Source organism: Cherax quadricarinatus, chromosome 13 (genome assembly GCF_038502225.1).
Source record: "Cherax quadricarinatus isolate ZL_2023a chromosome 13, ASM3850222v1, whole genome shotgun sequence".
NCBI classification, from domain to species: domain Eukaryota; kingdom Metazoa; phylum Arthropoda; class Malacostraca; order Decapoda; family Parastacidae; genus Cherax; species Cherax quadricarinatus.
In genome coordinates, this window is record NC_091304.1 from 33,745,632 (window position 1) to 33,769,067 (window position 23,436).

General features: G+C 40.9%; 1 protein-coding gene across 3 annotated transcripts in view; it reads right to left on the bottom strand.

Annotated features, from left to right (window-relative positions):
• Window positions 1–23,436, bottom strand: part of LOC128688722 (1-phosphatidylinositol 4,5-bisphosphate phosphodiesterase-like) — a 224,259-nt gene that overhangs the window by 10,912 nt on the left and 189,911 nt on the right. For all 3 annotated transcript variants that reach the window (XM_070084641.1, XM_070084640.1, XM_070084642.1), the window contains exon 15: window positions 4,850–5,096. In XM_070084641.1, coding sequence (XP_069940742.1) covers window positions 4,850–5,096 — 247 coding nt within the window. The remainder of the gene's footprint in view (window positions 1–4,849; window positions 5,097–23,436) is intronic.

The window sequence follows — 23,436 nt, forward strand, 5'->3', positions numbered from 1 at the left end:
TGATGCTTGCAGAAGTGTTGCCAATATACCTTTTTTCTCCTTGTTTTTTTTAATTTACATAATTCTTATGTTCTGATAATTACAATTTGTAGTAGTTTTTGTGATTTCATAGCCAATCTTTGTTCTGACACTAATATTAGGTACTGAAGTAGTACTCAAATAGTCACAAACACAGTGACAGGTGAACCTTTTGTACCTACCTTAGTCACATACTATTGTCTAGAAATATATACATAATGTTTATAGGTTCCAGCAATGTTTTGGACACATGGGAGTATATTATAATAATAATAATAATAATATTATTATTATTATTAAGAAGAAGAAGAAGAAGTTTCTTTGAAGCATGGTGTAAGATGATTGTCACTCCACTGCTGACAGTGCAGTGATGTTTGATGATCGTGCACTGCCTTGGTTTTATTTGTTTTCACTGTTACACATAAACATGTCTGTCTGTCTGTCTAGCTCTGTTTATCTGTCTGTCTCTCTGCTTGTTTCTTTTTCTGTCTCAGAGAGAGAGCGACTCGTGAACCAACAGGTATTACACATGATGCCGAGTAGTCACGTCTGATTCCTGAACAAGTGAAAATGTGCATTACTTGCCAGTCATGCTTATTATGCATTATATCTACAAGCACAGTATAGCACTTTGTCTGGAAGGAACCTTACATGAGACAAGAATCACAGGAAGAACTAAAAGCCATAAAGGAAATTGAAAAAAACAAAAATACTTCTTCTCGTATGCCAAATATAAGAGAAAAACAACATCCAGTATTGGGCCCCTGCTTAGGCGGGATGGGACATATACAAAGAACTTTCACGGCACGCATGAGTACAATAAGGCTCCTAAACTACTGGGAATGGTTGAAGGTTCTTGATCTGTATTCCCTCGAATGCAGGCGAGAGAGAGATGCATGATAATATAGACTTGGAAGGTCCTGGAGGGATTGGCACCAAACCTGCACATGAAAATCACTCCCTATGAAAGCAAAAGACTCAGCAGGAGATGCAACATTTCCCTGATGAAAAGCAGGGGAGCCACGAGTACACTGAGAGACAACACAATAAGTGTCTGGGGCCCAAGACTGTTCAATTGCCTCCCAGCATACATAAGGGGATTACCAATAGACCCCTGGCTATCTTCAAGAAGGCACTGGACAAGCACCTAAAGTCAGTACCTGACCAACCAGGCTGTGGTTCATATGTCAGCTTGCGTGCGGCCAGCAGTAACAGCCTGGGTGATCAGACCCTGATCCACCATGAGGCCTGGTCTCAGACCGGGCCGCAGGGGCATTGACCCCCGAAACCCTCTCCAGGTAATTTACGCTATGTATAATTGTATTTGTGTGTACATGTGAGACAGAGACAGAGATAGATACAGGCAGACGGAGATAGAGACAGCCAGCCACCCAGCCAGCTGGCCAGCCTGACGAACATGTATTACAAGTTCCAGAATTGTTTATTTTTACTTAGGGCATAGGTTATAGGACACTCTGGCAGGATGACACTACCAGTAGTACCAAAATTGAAAGGGTGTTGCACAAATGCTGCACATGGGTAATTATTATCGAGGTTTTTGACATATCCTCAACTACTTGTGGCCACATCTATCTCAAAGCCACTAAACTCAGGGTCAACATCACTTTACTCTTAAAAGGGGAGTGTTAATACAACATGACATCAGTGAATCCCTGGTGTTTGCTGCACTGTTTGCTCTAACTGGCACTCAATCGAACTGGTGCTCCCATGAGGTACCAAGTGGTCTCATATCTTTTTAATACTGCACACACCTAGTGTTAAGACCATTCTATGCTGACCAGGCATCTCAGGCCAATTGTGCCAATTCTGGAGGCAGGAAAAATAAAACGTGGATCTACGCTTGGAGTGCTAGCAGTAAGAACGTAGATCTATGTTTGGACCATTAAGGGGTTAAATGTCTGGTGATCACTCCTACAAAATGCATTGTGTAAGTATGATACCATCTTGTAAAATAAGCTTCTTTTTGTCTATTTTATAAATTAATGTAAATTTTCCTTCCTACTTAATGAACTTCCACAATTAATTTTAATTTTTTAATACACTAGCCATCTCCCACCAAGGTAGTGACCCAAAAGGAGGAAACACTTTCACCATCACTCACTCCATCACTGTCTTGCCAGAGGCATGCTGATACTACAGTTCAGATACCCCTCCTCTTCAAGGGGGGCTCCTTGGCACAGTGAAGAGGCTCTTGGTTAGAGGAATTAGACCTGTTGGTCTCCTTCCTCAGACTGAACCTAATTACCCCCCAATCCCCCCTTCCCTATCCTATCCTCCCCATCCTCCCTTTTTCCTTTCTTCCTCCTCTTCCCCATCCCTCCTTTATTCCCTTCCTCTTTTTGGCCTTTCAGATTCTTCCCACAAGCACACTAGTTCCTAGGTAGGGGGAAGGATACCGGGGTCCATCCCATTCCGTTGAGGTTCTTGGCGGTGGTGTAGTTTGCCGTGGAATCTGGATTGCCTGGGGATGTCCCAATCTCTCTCCGGTCTCCCGGGGGGTGGCTTTGGGCATCTTACGGGCGATGGGTGTATCTCTGGAGGCCGCCTTTCAGATTCCGGGCGTGGTGACCAAAGGAGGTATGCTTTGTGGAGGATATCTGGCCACCCTCTCTTTTGTCCACCGAGGTAGCTCGGCAGATGTGAGGTTGCTATCCCGGATTGCTGGTTTACTGGCATGAAGGGTAGGGTATGGCATGGGTTCCACGTCTCATCTGCGCTACTTGTGGTGCTGAGGCCCTCTTGGGTGCGGAGGGAGATTTCCAGCCCTTTCATTCCTCCTAGGAACTATTCCTCCCCATTCCCCCTTTTTTTATTATTTTTTTTATTTTTATTTTTTTTTTTAAACAAAAAGAAAGAAGTAACCTAACCATGGAAGACCCAGTCCATGACCCTGCTATCCCTGGGCCCCTTCTTGACACCACACCCTGTTCTGACCCTGCCATGTTTTTTGACCACTCTTCGGACACTCCTGATACCCCTGTACCTCTTGCTGGTGCTGTTTCATCACCTGCTTCAGGTACTGGGGTTTTGAATGACTCCTTCGATTTGTCTGTCCTCTGCTCTCCGCTAAAGTGCAGGCATTGTACCTCCCATTTCCAGGACTCAAGTCCGACTATATAAAAATAACCGATTTATAAAAAAACCGGTTACATCGTCAGGTCCCAAATACCATTCGTCTCCATTCACTTCTGTCTAACATGCTCACGCACGCTTGCTGGAAGTCCAAGCCCCTCGCCCACAAAACCTCCTTTTCCCCCCCTCCAACCTTTTCGAGGACAACCCCTACCCTGCCTTCCTTCCCCTACAGATTTATACGTTCTCCATTGCAATATTAAGCATTAAGCCAAGCAACTGTGATGAATTAGAGAAAAAGAAATTAGCTGGTTGAATAGCATACATGTATACAGGTAGCAGACTATTAGTCTCAGCTGTCCATGGAAGCATTGTGATGGGGGGAGGGGTTACTCTTTTACCTGCTGATGGTTATGTTCTTTAGTTACACTCTTGTTTCTCATTGCTAGCAAATAGCGATGGCTTCATCTATGTGATAACCAAACATGTAAAAAATTTCTTAAACAAATATTTAGTTTTTTAACCCTTTGAGGTTCGAGAGCTCAATTTCAAGGTACATGTCATCGTGAAACCAATCAAAATCATCTCTAATTCTGTAATATATCTTCCATTCTATCAAATAAGACCAAGGAAATGAGAATACAACCATAAATACCATACAAAAATTCACTAGAAGGTCACTGTTTTAAACCAAAAACACAGTAGAAGTTTTTTTGTTCTCATTATGCACAGCGTGCTTCAGGATTTTTTTTATACTGTGCACACTGACCACACAGACCCATTCTTTCATATGTAGGCCTGCCAGCTTTCTTCCACCAGATTTGAAGGCGCTAGAATTTAGGCATACAAGTACATGACCGACCCTGGCTGCAATGACATACTTGTACATGACCGACCCTCAAAGGGTTAAGCACTTAAAAAATGGTGGAAATGTCTGGGAAGATTCTACATCTAGCTATCTCTCAAGACAGAGCTTACAGAGGAACTTGAGCATCTGAGGTTCTGTCAACAGTGTTACTTATGTAGTACACTTAGACAGACAGATCATCCCAGCAATTTTATAGTAAGGGTCCCTTCTAGCCATGACATCACGAGATTCCCCATGTGAGCCATAGGCTAGAAGCCCTGCTCTTATTTCCTCGCTAGGCACAGCAAACCGGACAGGAAATCTGGGCTCCTTTCTTAAGACTATATAATACACGCCTCCAGACATCCATCGGTGTTTATCTTTCTCCATTATATCCTCAACAACCCCCCACGACAATTCTAGATAAAAACAGTATAAAGCTAAATGACGAAGGCAGACAATATGACAGACATGTGTTTATAATAATATGTTATGTACCAAGAGCAAGAATGTGATGTGACATACCAATGGTCACTGACACATTCTGAAGGGGAAAATATGCCTAATAAATGTAAGGAAAAAAGATTAGGTTCACAGAGACAGAGGAATGCCATTAATTACTGAATCTAAAACTTATAGCTCTAAGTAACACCCACCCTTTGCATGTTGCTGCTTACTAGTAAAAAATCTCTCTTTTTCAAAGTAACAAATTATTATAAACTTTGTAAAATGAAATGATATGCTATATTATCATTACAGTAAAAGTATGCAGAGAAATCTGGCATCAGCTGGTGTTATCATGCAGTTTTACTAACACTCAAGCTTGAAATATACTTGGCTAAGACAGAATACAAAAGCAATACAGGGAATAAAAGAACTCAGTCAGCTAACCATTTGAATATCTCTAGTCAGCTCTGTCATCTGCTGTTCGTGCACCTTCTTAAGCTTTTCTTTCTGCTTTCCTTGTTTCATTGCAGAAATCTTGCGCTCTTCAATGAACCTCTTCGTGTTGTTTTGATTTTTTTCCTTAAGACGACGGTCACGATCGGCTTTAGTTTTCAGAGTTTTGTCTTGATTCACATCTTTGGCTGTCTCCATAGCTAACTTAGCCTGCTGAGCTTTCATGTCCTTCATATCTCTGAAATGTAACTTCATGAAATCTCAGCATCAAAAATACTATCCTAAATACTTAATGACAATAAACAGTGATTACATTTAAAAGGTATGTGTGTGCAATATAAATTCTTATGATAATATTTTACTTGTACATTCACACCGCACATCAGTACACACTATGTATATTTCATACACAATTATATACATTCTGTCTGTTGTATGTTGTGAATGATGCCATCACACTGTCATTGAGGTTAATGATCATTACCTCTGGTCTGTTGAGTGCCTGTTTAAACAACCTAGTTATGGAAACCTTCATACTCCACATGCTCCTTCCCACCAACATAATGTACTATTGTCTCAAGTTACATGCAGAGCATTTTACATGTCTGGTCCCCAGATGATAAATAGCCAGGTCAGTAATTTCATGTAGGAACAGTGAGAGACCTATGTGACAAAGCCTTCAGCTCTTGGAAGGATGCTGAGTAATGGTCTCAGTCCACCTTCAGTGAACAGAGGAAAGTTAGCCATTCCACTTTTTTTTTTGTGATCATGATGATAATAACAATGGGGGATCAAATAACATCCTTTACTTAAACAGCTGCTCTTCTGAGCTAGATGTCTTGTCATTAGGCATTACCTGTCTTTTTTTTCCATTCTTTTTTTTTATTAAAATCCCATATGCAGTGAACGTCCTTTTATTGTTGGATCAGGATGCTCACTGTCTCCTTTACCCTGCTTATATCCACAAACTTCATGATCCTGAGACCTACAGTAATAATATAGGCATAAGTATAGTTAACAGTTTCAACTGCCATTTCATTTTTTTTGTCCTTTTAGTACCCACAGACCCTTTAAATGGGAGCAAGGGGCTAGTAACCCCTTCTCCTGTATAAATTACTAAATTTAAAAAGAGAAACTTTCATTTTTCTTTTTAGGTCACCCTGCCTTGGTGGGATATGGCCGGTTTGTTAAAAAAAAAAAAAAAAACTGTTAAGAGTTTCAAGTCTAATATTAATCTTGCGAAAAATATTTTGAAAAGCTTCCCCTAGTTATGCAAAACATTCTGGGCAGACTAAAACTTAACCCTTTGACTGTTTCGGTCTTACAAGCCAAAGTGTTTGACATATATATGTATATACTAGGTAGTAGGTTGGTAGACAGCAACCACCCAAGGAGGTACTACCGTCCTGCTAGGTGACTGTGAAACAGAAACCCGTAACTATTTTACATGATGGTAGGATTGCTGGTGTCTTTATTCTGTCTCAAAAACATGCTGGATAACAGGTATATCTTGCTACTTCTACTTACACTTACGTCACACTACACAAGCATGCACATCATATATACACACATACACACATCTAGGGTTTTTCTTCTTTTTCTTAATAGCTCTTGTTCTTGTATTTTTCCCTTCTATTGTCCATGGGGAAGTGGAAAAGAATCTTCCCTCCGTAAGCCATGCGTGTCATATGAGGTGACTGAAATGCCGGGAGCAATAGGCTAGTAACCCCCTTCTTCTGTACACATTTACTAAAAATGAGAAGAAGAAAAACTTTATAAAACTGGGAGGCTTGAATGTGCGTGGATGTAGTGCGGATGATAAGAAAGAGATGATTGCTGATGTTATGAATGAAAAGAAGTTGGATGTCCTGGCCCTCAGCGAAACAAAGCTGAAAGGGGTAGGCGAGTTTCAGTGGGGAGAAATAAATGGGATTAAATCTGGAGTATCTGAGAGAGCTAGAGCTAAGGAAGGGGTAGCAATAATGTTGAAGGGCCAGTTATGGAAGGAGAAGAGGGAATATAAATGTGTAAATTCAAGGATTATGTGGATTAAAATAAGGGTCGGATGTGACAAGTGGGTCAGAATAAGAGTGTATGTACCTGGAGATGAGAGGAATGTAGAGGAGAGAGAGAGATTTTGGGAGATGTAAAGCAAATGTATATGAACCTTTGAACCAAGTGAGAGAGTAATTGTGGTAGGAAACCTAAATCCTAAAAGGAGAAACATTTAGAGAGGGTGTGGTAGGTAAGTTTGGGGTGCCAGGTGTAAATGATAATGATTGAATTCTGTATAGAAAGGAGTTTAGTTATAGGTAATATGTATTTTAAGAAAAAGAGGATAAATAAGTATACAAGATATGATGTAGGGCGTAATGACAGTAGTTTGCTGGACTATGTATTGGTAGATAAAAGACTGTCGAGTAGATTTCAGGATGTACATGTTTATAGAGGGGCCACAGATATATCAGATCACTTTCTAGTTGTAGCTACAGTGAGAGTAAAAGGTAGATAGGATACAAGGAAAACAGAAGCAGCAAGTAAGTGAGGTAAAGGTGTATAAACTAAAAGAGGAGGCAGTTAGGGTAAGATATAAACAACTATTGGAGAATAGATGGGCTAGTGAGAGTATAGGCAATTGGGTCGAAGATGTATGGAGTAGGTTTAATGTAGTGTTAACCCTTTCAGGGTCCGTCCCGTAGATCTACGGCTGGTCGGTGAGTGTCCAAACCGTAGATCTACGCCAAAATTCTAGCGCCGTCAAATTTAGCGCGAAAGCGCTCATAGGCCTACATATGAGAGAATGGGTCTGCGCCGTGGGTGTGCGCCGTAAACAAAAAATCTAGGCGCCTGCATAGCATTGTGGGAACGCCGGCTCAGTCACCCTTGTTCACCATGTCTCGTCGCAAGTCAGCTCTCACTCCCCGGAAAATTGGGACTCTCCTCTTCCTGTCTGATAGTTCTGACACTGATGGAAGTGGAAATGAAGACGAATTCTACGGCTTTGATAAGTTAGTGACCGAAAATAATGACCAGGATATCGATAATAGTGCAGAAAACCCCGACGATCCTCGACCTTCTACCTCTGGTGTGGGCACTCGTGACTCACGGTCGGGTGTTCCTAAACGTAAGAGAAAACTAATATTTTCCCGTGGCCTGGCCTCTGACTTCAGTAATGACGATGATTCTGACGTGGATTGTGATTTTATTGCGCTCGACGATCATTCGAGTAGTGATAGTGAGGAAACATATTCACCAGTGAAGCGTCGGTATGTTCGCCGCCGCATGCGCTCGGGTAGTGTACCCTATGCTGTGCCCAGGGAACGGAGTTCATCCCGGAGTACATCCCGGAGTACATCCCGTGGCCCTACACCCGTTTTAGGTAGTGATAGTGAGGATGATGTGGCTACACTTGGCATGGATGGGCCACAGACATCAGTGGATGGTGTTAGTGGGGCTGGTGGTGGTAGTGGCACCGCCATGCGTGACTCGCTGTGCCACGCGGGAACCCACGCTGCTGACTCGTCAGTTCAAGGACAAAGCGGAGCGTCACCCACCAGCCCGCCACAACCACCCGTACAACCAGCCTATGATGTCCAGTATCCACCAGCAAACCGTATCTGGGATTGGCAGCAAAATCCCAATTTTGTTCCCAGCCCTCACCACTTTGATGACTCGCAAAGTGGAATTCTACCTACCTGTCCCCTTGGAACCACGGCCAATGAACTGGAATTCTTTGAATTATTCTTTGACCAGCCATTGATGGAAATTATTGTCAGGGAAAGTAATAAGTATTTTCAGTACACCATGGCAAATACGATCTTATCACCACAGTCAAGACTACACAGGTGGAAAGAGATGACTGTTGCAGAAATGTATTTGCTTTTTGCAACAATAATGCTTATGCCTCACGTCTATAAGCATAATATAAAAGCATACTGGTCCACAGATCGGCTAATTTGTACCCCATCCTTCAGTGAAATAATACCAGTGAACAGGTTTATCTTACTGTTACGTATGTTGCACTTCTCTGACAAAACCAGGCCTGACAGAAGTGACAGGTTATACAAGATTAGAAATGTTTTCATGTATCTCAAACAAAAGTTCAGGATATACTTTTATCCATTCAAGAATCTTGTAATTGACGAGTCTTTGATTTTGTTCAAAGGTAGACTGTCATTCAAGCAGTATATACCGAGCAAGAGGAACCGCTTTGGTATAAAATTGTTTGTACTCTGTGATTGTGACAGTGGCCTGGTGTTGGATATTGTTGTATACACGGGTAGTAAAACATTGAAAGATACCAAGATGTTATTGGGTATATCAGGTGACGTAGTGAGAAACATGATGGCACCTTATCTTGGTAAGGGCCATACATTATATACCGATAACTGGTACACAAGCCCATTACTCAGTGATTTCATGCGAGTGAACAAGACAGATGTGTGTGGCACAGTGCGTTCTAATCGTAAACATATGCCCAGGCTCAACGCAGGTGTTCGTGGTGATGACGTGCAGGTGTTTACTGCCAATGACATCATGGCATTACGGTGGCATGACAAACGAGATGTCACATTGTTGACAACCATTCACCGTAATGAAATGCAAGACAGTGGCAAAGTTGATCGAGTGACTAATGAACGTATTCGAAAACCAGTGACAGTGATTGATTATACACAAAACATGCGCTTGGTTGACAAGTGTGACATGCAGATTGGTTTTGTTGACTGTGTTCGTAAGAGTTACAAGTGGTACATGAAACTTTTCTTCCATCTCATGGACATTTCAATGCTGAATGCATATAATATGTACCAAATAAAGACTGGTAACAGACCACCGTATGGTGAATTTTGTTTGTCTGTTGTCAGACAACTCATAATGAAGTACCAGGTAACAACACCTGCAATACAACATGGTCCTCGAATTCATCACAATATACCCAAGCGTTTGAGAAGAGAAGGTGATCATTTCATAATACAGCTTCCTTCAACTCAAAAGAAATTTGCTCAGAAGAGATGCATTGTCGGTGCACAAACAAAACGACGGCAACAAAGACGCAAAGACACTCGGTTTATGTGTGAGGAATGTAAGGTGCCTCTGTGCATGGTGCCTTGTTTCAAGGAGTTCCACAAGCTCCAGCAGTTCTAAAACCATGTCCAGTGATTGTAAATATGTAAATATATGATAGAACATTAGTATTATACAATATTTGTGCATGTTTATTGTAATAAACAACAGTGGTAAACAATAATATGATAATAACTTTAGTGCGGTTATTGTGTTCAATACAGTGAGTTTATATATATACATTATATACAGTATTGGTCTCTCAGGCCCCAAATGTTAGTAGGAATAGAAAAAAATTGGAAAAGAAAAGAAAAAACAACTAAAACAACAAAATAATATAATACGCGTATGTGGAATTCGTCGATGTTGCCGCCACCACATCATTTTCTACAAACTTCTTGGCACTGTATCTCGGTAAGTACTGATCAGATTCTAATTTTTTTTGTTTTATTACCTTCACAAAAATATGCTCTTTAATTCTGTAAGAAAAAATAATTTTTTTTTTTTCAAAATTTCTTGGACACTGGTGCGTGACTTCAGATTTTGGCCTTGGACCCTGAAAGGGTTAAGAGTGTTCAGCAGAAGTTTGTGGTTACAGGGAAGTGGGTGCAGGAGGGAAGAAGAGCAATTGGTGGAATGATGAAGTAGAGATAGTAAGGGAGAAAAAGTTAGCATATGAGAGGTTTTTTACAAAGCAGAAGTGATGCAAGGAGGGTAGAGTATATGGAGAGAAAAAGAGAGGCTAAGAGAGTGGTGAAGCAATCTAAAAAGAGAGCAAATGAGAGAGTGGGCGAGATGTTATCAACAAATTTTGTTGAAAATAAGAAAAAGTTTTGGAGTGAGATTAATAAGTTGAGGAAGCCTAGGTAACAAATGGATTTGACAGTTAAAAGGGGAGAGGAGAGTTATTAAATGGAGAGCTAGAGGCATTGGGAAGATTGCCTGGAGTTTACCTGGAGAGGGTTTCGGGGGTCAACGCCCCTGAGGCACGGGGAGGGAATAATTTGAGGAACTCTTAAATGTTGATGAAGATAGGGAAGCTGTGATTTCGTGTATAGGACAAGGAGGAATAACATCTTGTAGGAGCAATGAAGAGCCAGTTATGAGTGTGGGGGAAGTTAGTGAGGCAGTAGGTAAAATGAAAGGGGGTAAGGCAGCTGGGATTGATGGGATAAATATAGAAATGTTAAAAGCAGGTGGGGATATAGTTTTGGAGTGGTTGCTGCTATTATTTAATGAATGTAAGGAAGAGGGTAAGGTACCTAGGGATTGGCAGAGAGCAGGCATAGTTCCTTTGTATAAAGGCAAAGGGGACAAAAGAGAGTGCAAAAATTATAGGGGGATAAGTCTGTTGAGTATACCTGGTAAAGTGTATGGTAGAGTTATTATTGAAAGAATTAAGAGTAAAATGGAGAATTGGACAGCAGATGAACAAGGAGGCTTTAGGAAAGGTAGGGGGTGTGTGGACCAGGTGTTTACAGTGAAACATGTAAGTGAACAGTATTTAGATAAGGCTAAAGAGGTTTGTGTGGCATTTATGCATTTGAAAAAAGGCGTATGACAGGGTGGATAGGGGGGCAATGTGGCAGATGTTGCAGGTGTATGGTATAGGAGGTAGGTTACTGAAAGCAGTGAAAAGGTTTTATGAGGATAGTGAGGCTCAAGTTAGAGTATGTAGGAAAGAGGAAGATTATTTCCCAGTAAAAGTAGGCTTTAGACAAGGATGTGTGATGTCACCATGGTTGTTTAATATATTTATAGATGGGGTTGTAAGAGAAGTAAATGCGAGGGTCTTGGCAAGAGGCATGGACTAAAAGATAAAGAATCACACATAAAGTGGGAGTTGTCACAGTTGCTCTTTGCTGATGACACTGTGCTCTTGGGAGATTTTGAAGAGAAGTTGCAGAGGTTGGTGGATGAATTTGGTAGGGTATGTAAAAGAAGAAAATTAAAAGTGAATACAGGAAAGAGTAAGGTTATGAGGATAACAAAAAGATTAGGTGATGAAAGACTGGATATTAGATTGGAGGGAGATAGTATGGAGGAGGTGAATGTATTCAGATATTTGGGAGTGGGTCTATGAAAGATGAGGTGAATCATAGAATTGATGAAGGGAACAGGGTGAGTAGTGCACTTAGGAGTCTGTGGAGACAAAGAACCTTGTCCTTGGAGGTAAAGAAGGGAATGTATGAGAGTATAGTTTTACCAACGCTCATATATGGGTGTGAAGCATGGGTGATGAATGTTGCAGTGAGGAGAAGGCTGGAGGCAGTGGAGATGTCATGTCTGAGGGCAATGTGTGGTGCGAATATAATGCAGAGAATTCGTAGTTTGGAAGTTAGGAGGAAGTGCGGGATTGCCAAAACTGCTGTCCAGAGGGCTGAGGAAGGGTTATTGAGGTGGTTCGGACATGTAGAGGGAATGGAGCAAAACAAAATGACTTCAAGAGTGTATCAGTCTGTAGTGGAAGGAAGGAGGGGTAGAGGTTGGCCTAGGAAAGGTTGGAGGGAGGGGGTAAAGGAGGTTTTGTGTGCGAGGGGCTTAGACTTCCAGCAAGCATGCGTGAGCGTGTTTGATAGGAGTGAATGGAGACAAATGGTTTTTAATACTTGACGTGCTGTTGGAGTGTGAGCAAAGTAACATTTATGAAGGGGTTCAGGGAAACCGGCAGGCCGGACTTAAGTCCTGGAGATGGGAAGTACAGTGCCTGCACTCTGAAGGAGGGGTGTTAATGTTGCAGTTTAAAAACTGTAGTGTACAGCACCCTTCTGGCAAGACAGTGATGGAGTGAATGACGGTGAAAGTTTTTCTTTTTCGGGCCGCCCTGCCTTGGTGGGAATCGGCCAGTGTGCTAATAAAAAAAAAAATTCAAATTTCCAGGGTTGCCACATCAACCTGCTGGTACTGTTTGGTAGTGCTACTTGCTGCATAAGTCATTCCAATTTCTTTTTCTCCATTTATTGTTATAACCTGCTTACTTTTAGCCCTAGCCATGGTTCCAATGAATAAAAGAAATGCTTCTCATTATGTAAAGCACCAACACAGTACATTGTCCATTAAAGATAAGGTGGCTTTGAATCCACTGTCAGTTGCCGTGAGCTCAGTCTCATGAAGCAGGAGAATATGCTTTATTATTATGCTAATATCAACACTACAGCTTATTTGCCTATCACAATTGATCTAATATGACATAATAAACAATATAAATAAAACATGTTAAATACTCCAGAATAAACAATATTTGGCATAATACCGAGCAGTTCGACAGAGGTATGAAGAGGATATGGTATACAAATACCATTCTCCTATCCCTGTCTTGCAGGCTTATATTAGAGAAAACGAAGTATACCACAGGGCTAACTGATATACACTTGTACTTCACCATATTATTATTATTATAATCAAGGGGGAAGCGCTAAACCTGTAGGATTAGACAGCGCCTGTGGGGGGATGGAAGGTATTCAGGATTCATTTAGGGAACTGGAGCACAGATCCAGTTCCCTAGATCAAGAGCCCTTCACCATTATCAAGGAACCTTCCTTGAGGGGTACTCCACCATAAAACTGAAACATAAAAGTTATTTTCTCTATATAGATTATCACACATAGCAGCATATGTGTAGAGAACCTAGGATAACCCAAAAAAGTCAATGTGGCTTATTTCTAGTACCTGGCTTGGGTTAGCCATATATGATTTTTGGTAAATATTTGATTCACACCCAGGGTAGAAACATTAGGGGTCTCTTTACATCTGTTGTCTGTTTACCCATCAGTAAATGGGTACCTGGGTGTTAGCCAACTAGTGTGGGTGTTATCCTGGGACACTGACCTAATTTTCTTGATATACTCTGCATAACAAGCGGCTTTCTTTATAGTAGTATCTCACTGATGTCAGCTAGGCCTGTATACCGCGTACATGTAAGTGTAGTAAATAAAGATATTATTATTATTTTCTCAATTGTTTGTTGGGTTATCTTATTGAAACTTGGGCAATGTATGATGGAAAGACACTTCTTAACATTCACCAAAAATGGAAGAAATCAGACCATAAATAGCGGAGTTCACTTCTCAGCCACTAGCGGCCGCTTAGCGGTATATTTTTGTATGATTTTTATGGTTATAGTCTCGTTTTTTCGGTCTCATTTGAGAGAACGAAAGATATATTACAGAAATAGATATGATTTTGATTGCTTTCATGATGAAAAGTACCTTGAAATTGCGCTCACAGTAGCAAAAATGTTCTATTCTTTAGCGAAGCTGAAGAGTAAACAAACAACGTCACCGTCCAATACCTGTCCGCCTGCCAGTCCAAATTCCAATACGGAGTCAAGAATGGGTTGACATTATTTATACAATTATTACAATAATGCAGCAGTCTGCATAACAGTAAATCTTCTATTTTTTTGTGAATAAAAATTCCAAATGGTAAGCAAGAGTAATATAAGAGGGACCTGTAGCCGTGACTAATGAACAGAGAAAATGTTATTTTAGTGCCAGGAATGTCTGCATTGCTTATTCTGGACCCTATTTTGAAATTGGCATTGTTGAAATTTGTGTGAAATTGGCCAAATTGCCAATTTCTGACCACTTTATTGGGTAGTTGAAATAAATGAATGGTTGGTTTCTTGTACTCAGTCGACAGACTAGAAGTAAGTAAATAAGTAAGTTTATTCAGGTATACACAAATACAGTTACATAGATTATCATACATAGCAGCGTATGTATAGAGAACCTGGGATAACCCAAAAAAGTCAAAGTGACTTATTTCCAGTACTTGGCTTGGGCTTGCCATATACAGTGGAACCTCAAATTTCAAAGTTAATCCGTTCCAGGAGCTAGTTCTAAATTCGAAAAGTCTGAAATTCGAAGCAATATTTCCCATAAGAAATAATGGAAATACAATTAATCCGTTCCAGAAACCCAAAAATATTCACAAAAAAAATACATTTTATAGAGATTAATTACAGTTTTACATACACACAACAAATGCTATAGTCTTTAATTATGTATAGTAATATAAAATAACATTTTTACTTACCTTTATTGAAGATTGGTGATGGCATCTGGAAGATAGGTAGGAGGAGAGAGGGAGTTGGGGTTATTGTTTGGAAGGAGAATCCCCCTCCATGAGGACTTCCGGTATCAAATCCCTTTCTGGGGTTGCTTCCCTTCTCTGTATTTTAATGCCACTAGGACCAGCTTGAGAGTCATTGGACCCCAGTCTCACAAAATAACTGTCTACAGTCCTCTGTTTCTGTCTCACAAAATAACTATCCACAGTCTTCTGTTTCTGTCTCACAAAATAACTGTCCACAGTCATCTGTTTGTCTCACAAAATAACTCCACAGTCGTCTGTTTCTGTCTCACAAAATAACTGTCCACAATCGTCTGTTTGTCTCACAAAATAACTCCACAGTGGTCTGTTTCTGTCTCACAAAATAACTGTCCACAGTCATCTGTTTCTGTCTCACAAAATAACTGTCCATAGTCCTCTGTACATCCTGGCAAGCTCAACAAGTCTCACTCCAATCAATACTTCTGTATTATTTCCTTCTTCACATCTATGGTGTTTCTCACTTTCTTTACCACAGGGGTACCGCTAGCAAGTTTCTTTGGACCCATGGCAGCTTATTTCACAGCCCCACAAGCACTAAACACAATTAAATAATTGTAAAATGTGTGAATGAGATCGCAGGTTAGTGTTCACTCAAGCATAAACAAGGTAGACTGCTCAGGGTGCCTGCGCGGGGACGCGGGTAGAGCGGGCCAGCGGACCCGGCGGTCCGAAAATAGGGGCGCGTTCAATAATAGGGACACAGTTTGTCCGAAAAAATGGTCTTATTTTCGAAACGTTCGATATGTGATACGTTCGATTTTTGAGGTTCCACTGTATACCAATAAGGGGGGGGGCTAGTGGCTGAGAAGTGAACTCTGTTATTTATGGTCTGATTTCTTTCATTTTTGGTGTACATTAAGAAGCATATTTCCAGCATACATTGCCCAAGTTTCAATAAGATAGTCCTACAAACAAGTGAGATCAAATTCCTTAGATCAAGAGCAAGAGCCCCTCACCAGCGTCAAGGAACCTCCCTGGAGGCCCGCTCGCATCTGGAAATTTCACTTGCGTCTAGATGCAAAAAATTGACTGAGTGACTACTCGTATCTGGAAAAACTCACACATGGATGCACTCGTAACTAGAGGTTCCACTGTATTATTATTAGACGTACAGTGGACCCCCACTTAACGATCACCTCCCAATGCGACCAATTATGTAAGTGTATTTATGTAAGTGCATTTGTATGTGTATGTTTGGGGGTCTGAAATGGACTAATCTACTTCACAATATTCCTTATGGGAACAAATTCGGTCAGTACTGGCACCTGAACATACTTCTGGAATGAAAAAATATCGTTAACCGGGGGTCCACTGTATTATTATTATTACATGTAAATAATTTGAAATTTTTATTCACACGAAAAATAGAAGATTTACTGTTATGCAGACTACTGCATTATTGTAATAACTATAAATAATGTCAACCCATTCACAACTGCATAATGGAATGGACAGTGATGTCATTTGTTTGCTCTTGAACATCACCAAATAATCGAACATTTCTGCTACTCTGAGCGCAGTTTCGAGGAACTTTTCGTTGTGAAACCAATCAAAATTATGTCTATTTCTGTAATATATCTTCCATTTTATCAAATGAAACAAAAAAAACCTCACACTATGTAAAAACTCAATGCACATAAAAGGCCCAAAAATCTGGAATTCATTACCTGTGAATATAAAAGAAACACTGTCTGTTTATCAATTCAAGACTTCTTAAAAACCACTTCCTCGCCCACAACTAAATAAATACAGTGGACCCCCAACTTACGATGGCCTCAGCCTACGATAAAACCAACTTACAATGCTTGTCAGTGTAAAAATTTGACCCCGACCTACGCTGAAAAACTCGACTTACATCAAACCATACCACGGGTGGGGATAGAACTCGCGATCAGAGAGTGTCAAAACTCCAGACCGTCGCATTCGCCGTGGTATGGTTTGTTTGCAATCGTGTCATTACAATTTCATGAGTCATGTCGACTTACATCATTCGTCCCAAACATGGCCGTCTGGCCTAAGCACCTCAGCTGAGCTAGTGTGACATTGTTTACATGCCAGAACGGATGGTTGCACGCATATATTCGATAAATTTTGTATTATTCCAGTGTTTTTAGTGCTTGTAACTGCTAAATAAGCCACCATGGGCCCAAAGAAAGCTTCTAGTGCCAACCCTGTGGTAAAAAGGGTGAGAAATACTCTTGAAATACTATTGTACCACGGTCAGCTGTACTACTTGAAGATGTGGGGAGACTGTTGTTGGTGTGGCTTATCGAGAATACCGAGAAACAATTAACCCCAGAGGGTTAGCCATCCAGGATAACCCAAGAAAGTGAACAGGAAAAAATGCCAGGAGCTAGTGCTCATATTGGTGAATTTAAGGCCAGCAAAGGTTGGTTTGAGAGATTTAAGAATCATAATGGCATACACAGTGTGATAAGGCCTATTCTGGAAGAAAATGCCAAACAGGCTCTACATTACTCAGGAGGAAAAGGCATCCAAGGACACAAACAGTGTCTCATCACTCATCACCACATCTTAAATAAAGTTAAGTGTCATTTATTCTTCATTTGGTACACTAGTACTTTTTGTGTGTAGGAAAATGTATATTTCACATAGTAAAAAATTTTTGTTTTCATACTTCTGGGTGTCTTGAACGGATTAATTTGATTTCCATTATTTCTTATGGGGAAAATTAATTTGACTTATGATAATTTTGTCTTACGATGTGCTCACTGGAACGGATTAATATCGTAAGTCGGGGGTCCACTGTATTGATTAACTGTATCTCATAAATGTATAACCAGGGACCCTATCAAACTGTTTTTTTTTTAATTACATTACCTAATAGATTACTCCATTCTCTTGAATGCACAGTAACTCATCTAATGACCACATGACCTGTTTCTGCACTACAAATCATTGATTTTATTCAATTTGATCAGATTATATTATACATTGTTATGCTACAAATTTGTACAGCTTTAATGCTTCTTATTTGAAATACTCATTTGTACTTCATGTTCTAATTTGTTTACTGTAATTTTTACCACTGAATATATCACTGGTTAGTTAATCTTAAGTTAATTTTAAGCCTGCCCATAATGCTCTGCATACAAGGGGCTTTTGGCATGTACACCCAATCACTGTAGTATTTCTTTGTACAACTATGTATCATGTCCAAATAAAAATAAATAAAAAAATTAATAAAGAATACAACCATGAAAACCATACGAAAATACCGTTAAGGGGCGGCTAATTGCTGAGAAGTGAACTCCATTATTTATGGTCCAATTTTTTTCATTTTTGGTGTATGTTAAGAAGCATCTTTCCACCATACATTGCCCAAGTTTCAACAAGATAGTCCAACAAACAAATGAGATCCAATTCCCTAGATCAAGAGCAAGAGTTCCTCACCAACGTCAAGGAACCTCCCTTGAGGCCCACTCGATTATGGAAATTTCGCTCACGTATGGAAGCAAAAAAATTGACCGATCGACTGCTCGTAGTTTGAAAAACTTGCACGTGGATGCGCTCGCAAGTGGAAGTTCTACTGTAAATATTTTTAGCAGCTCGTTGTTTACGGTGTCTCCAAATATAGCTGGGTTTGAGTGGGAGTAGACATAAGTAGTGCCATCTGCGAACAGAACTGATTTAAGGAGTTGAGATGCATTGGGGAGATCACTGATGTAGATGAGAAAAAGGAGTGGGCCTAGGACACTACCCTGGGGCAGTCCAACAGCTACAGGCTGGATAGTGGAAGTGAATCCATTTGCATATACAGTGGACCTTCGACTTACGAAGGCCTCATCTTACAATAAAATCGACTTACGAAGCTTTTCAGCGTAAAATTTTTACCCCGACCCACGATGAAAAACTCAACTTACATCATTCGTCCCAAAAGCGGCCGTCTGGCCTGAGCGCCTCAGCTGAGCTAGTGTGACTTTGTTTACAAGTCAGGGCGGATGGTTGCATGCATACATTCGATAAATTTTGTATTATTCTAGTGTTTTTAGTGCTTGTAACTGCTAAATCCTCCATGGGGAAGTGGAACAGAATTCTTCCTCTGTAAGCCATGCGTGTTGTAAGAGGCGACTAAAATGCTGGGAGCAAGGGGCTAGTAACCTCTTCTCCTGTATATATTACTAAGTGTAAAAGGAGAAACTTTTGTTTTTCCTTTGGGGCCACCCCGCCTCAGTGGGATACGGCCGGTGTCTTGAAAGAAAGAAAGAACTGCTAAATAAGCCACCATGGGCCCAAGGAAAACTTTCAGTGCCAACCCTGTGGTAAAAAGGGCGAGATATACTATCGAAATACAGTGGACCCCCGCATAACGGACGCCTTGCATAGCGGACAATCCGCATAGCGGACGCTTTGTTCGCTAAAATTTTGCCCCGCATAGTGGACAAAAACCCGCTCAGCGGCCTTCGTCCGAGACGCGTCCAATGTGCGGCCTGAGCCACGCTCACATGTTCCGCGGGTGGCATTGTTTACCAGCCAGCCTCCGCGGTAACATCCAAGCATACAATCGGAACATTTTGTATTATTACAGTGTTTTTGGTGATTTTTTTCTGGAAAATAAGTGACCATGGGCCCCAAGAAAGCTTCTAGTGCCAATCCTACAGCAATAAGGGTGAGAATTACTATGGAGATGAAGAAAAAGATCATTGATAAGTATGAAAGTGGAGTGCGTGTCTCCGAGCTGGCCAGGTTGTATAATAAACCCCAATCAACCATTGCTACTATTGGTGGTACAGCTGCTGCTGCTGCTGTACCACCGTCAGCTGCTGCTGCACTGTCAGCTGCTGCTGCTGTACCACCGTCAGCTGCTGCTGCTGCTGTAGTACCGTCTGCTGCTGCTGTAGCATCGTCTGCTGCTGCTGTAGCATCGTCTGCTGCTGCTGTAGCATCGTCTGCTGCTGCTGCTGCTGTAGCATCGTCTGCTGCTGCTGCTGCTGTAGCATCGTCTGCTGCTGCTGTAACATCGTCAGTTGCTGCTGTAGCATCGTCTGCTGCTGCTGTAGCATCGTCTGTTGCTGCTGTAGCATCGTCTGTTGCTGCTGTACCACCATCAGCTGCTGCTGCTGCTGTACCACCGTTGTTGGTGTGGCTTATTGAGAATACCAAGAAACAATTAACCCCAGAGGGTTAGCTACCCAGGATAACCCAAGAAAGTCAGTGTCATCGAAGACTGTCTAACTTATTTCCATTGGAGTCCTTAATCTTGTCTCCCAGGATGCAACCCACACCAGTTGACTAACACCCAGGTGAACAGGGAAAATGCCTGGAACTAGTGCTCATATTGGTGAATTTAGAGCCAGCAAAGGTTGGTTTGAGAGATTTAAGAATCGTAGTGGCATACACAGTGTGATAAGGCCTGTTCTGGAAGAAAATACCAAACAGGACCTACAGTACTCAGGAGGAAAAGGCACTCCCAGGACACAGTGTCTCATCAGTCATTGCTGCATCTTCAATAAAGGTAAGTGTCATTTATTCTTCATTTAGTAGAGTAGTACATGCACAATATATATTGAGCATGTACTACTCTATTATTGTGCATGTATCCTTCTCTTTGTGTGTAGGAAAATGTATATTTCATGTGGTAAAAATTTTTTTTTCATACTTTTGGGTGTCTTGCACGGATTAATTTGATTTCCATTATTTCTTATGGGGAAAATTCATTCGCATAGCGAACATTTCGCATAACAGCCAGCCCTCTTGCACGGATTAAGGTCGCTATGCGGGGGTCCACTGTACATACTATTGTATCACAGTCAGCTGCAGCTGCTGCTGTACCACAGTCAGCTGCAGCTGCTGCTGTACCACCATCAGCTGCTGCTGTAGCACCATCAGCTGCTGCTGTACCACGGTCAGTTGTACTACTCGAAAATGTGGAGAGACTGTTATTGGTGTGGCTTACTGAGAAACAATTAACCCCAGAGGGTTAGCCACCCAGGATAACCCAAGAAAGTCAGTGTGTCATCGAGGACTATCTAACTTATTTCCATTGGGGTCCTTAATCTTATCTCCCAGGATGCGACCCACACCAGTCGACTAAAACCCAGGTGAACAGAAAAACTGCCTGGAACTAGTGCTCATATTGGTGAATTTAAGGCCAGCAAAGGTTGGTTTGAGAGATTTAAGAATCGTAGCAGCATACACAATGTGCTAAGGCATGGCAAAGTTGAAAAATTCATCCCCCAACAAGTGTTCAATTGTGACGAAACAGGCCTGTTCTAGAAGAAAATGCCAAACGGGACCTATATTACTCAGAATGAAAAGGCACTCCCAGGACACAAGCCTATGAAAGACAGGCTAACTCTCATATTTTGTTGTAATGCTAGTGGGGATTGCAAAGTATCACTCTGAAAATCCCAGAGTGTTCAAGAAAAACAGTGTCTCATCACTCATCACTACATCTTCAATAAAGGTAAGTGTCATTTATTCTTCATTTAGTACAGTTGTACATGCACAATATATATTGTGCATGCATCTTTCTTTTTGTGTGCAGGAAAATGTATATTTCATGTGGTATTTTTTTTTTCATACATTTGGGTGTCTGGAACGGATTAATTGAATTTCCATTATTTCTTGTGGGGAAAATTAATTCAACTTACGATAATTTCGTCTAACGATGAGCTCTCTGGAACGGATTAATATCATAAGTTGAGGGTTCACTATACAAACTTGTGTCTATCGTTCAGATAAGAACATAAGAAAGAGGGAACACTGCAGCAGGCCTACTAGCCCATGCGAGGCAGGTCCAACTCTCCCAACAGCTTAAGCCAATGCCTTGACCTAGTCAGGTCAGTCACATTCACTTAAGGGAGAAGCATGGCATCTGACCTATAAGCACAAGCTAGTCAGGTCCAACTCGCATCCACCCACACCCACTCATGTATTTATCTAACCTATTTTTAAAACTACACAATGTCTTAGCTTCTATGACGGTACTTGGGAGTTTGTTCCACTCATCCACAACTCTATTATGAAACCAGTGCTTTCCTATATCCTTCCTGAATCTGTATTTTTCCAATTTAAAACCATTGCTGCTAGTCCTGTCTATGCTAGATATTTTTAGCACGCTATTTACATTTCCTTTATTAATTCCCGTTTTCCATTTATATCCCCCTAATTCTACACCTTTCTAGAGAGTGCAGATTCAGGGCCCTCAGTCTATCCTCGTAGGGAAGATTTCTGATACATGGGATCAACTTTGCCATCCTCCTTGGTACGTTTTCCAGTGCATTTATATCCATTCTGTAATACGGTGACCAAAACTGTGCAGCATAATCTTGATGAGGCCTAACCAAAGATCCAAAGATATATAGACTGAAGTACAACCTGAGGACTCCTATTATTTATACGTTTTGGTATGAAGCCAAGGATTCTGTTAGCTTTATTGCAAAAACTTATACACTGTTGTCTTGGTTTCAGATCACTGCTAGATAGAACTTCTAAATCCTTCTCGTAATCTGTAATATTAAGATCTACATTATTTAGTTTATATGTAGCCTGATTATTTTCCTGTCCAACATTTAGAACTTTGCATTTGTTTATATTAAACTGCATCTGCCACTTCTCTGACCACTGCATCAGTCTATTCAAATCATCCTGGAGTGCTCTAATTTCCTCATTAGAATGAACTGGATGACCTATTTTGGTGTCATCAGCAAATTTGCTTATGTCACTATTTATTCCCTCATCTATGTCATTTATGTAAATTGTGAACAACAAGGGGCCCAACACTGATCCATGTGGAACACAACTTGTGACATGCCTCCATTCTGATTTCTCCCCATTCATGCAAACTCTCTGCTGCCTATCTGTCAACCATGCCTCTACCCAGGAAAAGCTTTCTCCTCCTATTCCATGTGCCTTAAGTTTTCTCAACAGCCTCTGATGTGGAACTCTATTGAAAGCCTTACTGAAGTCCATATACACAATATCATATTCAATACCATGATCTACCCCTTCAAACACCTTAGTGAAAAAAGTTAGTAAATTCATAAGACAGGAACGCCCCTTTGTAAAACCATGCTGAGATTCATTAATCAATTTATGCCTTTCAAGATGGCTACAAATTGCTTCGGCAATTACTGATTCCATAAATTTACCAACTATGGAGGTAAGACTTATTGGTCTATAGTTCAAAGCTAAGGACCTGTCACCTGCCTTGTAAATAGGTATTACATATGGCATTTTCCACTTGTCTGTCACTAAGATAAGACTAAGATAAGACTAAAATGGTCAAAGTGTTTCTTTCTTTTCTGGGTCACCTGCCTTGTAGGGAGACGACCAACATGTTAAAAAAAAAAAAAAAAGAGTCAGACCTACTGACAATTTTAGCTATACTGTAATAGTTATTAGAAGGAAGCAGAAATATAGTGGCTACAGTAAGT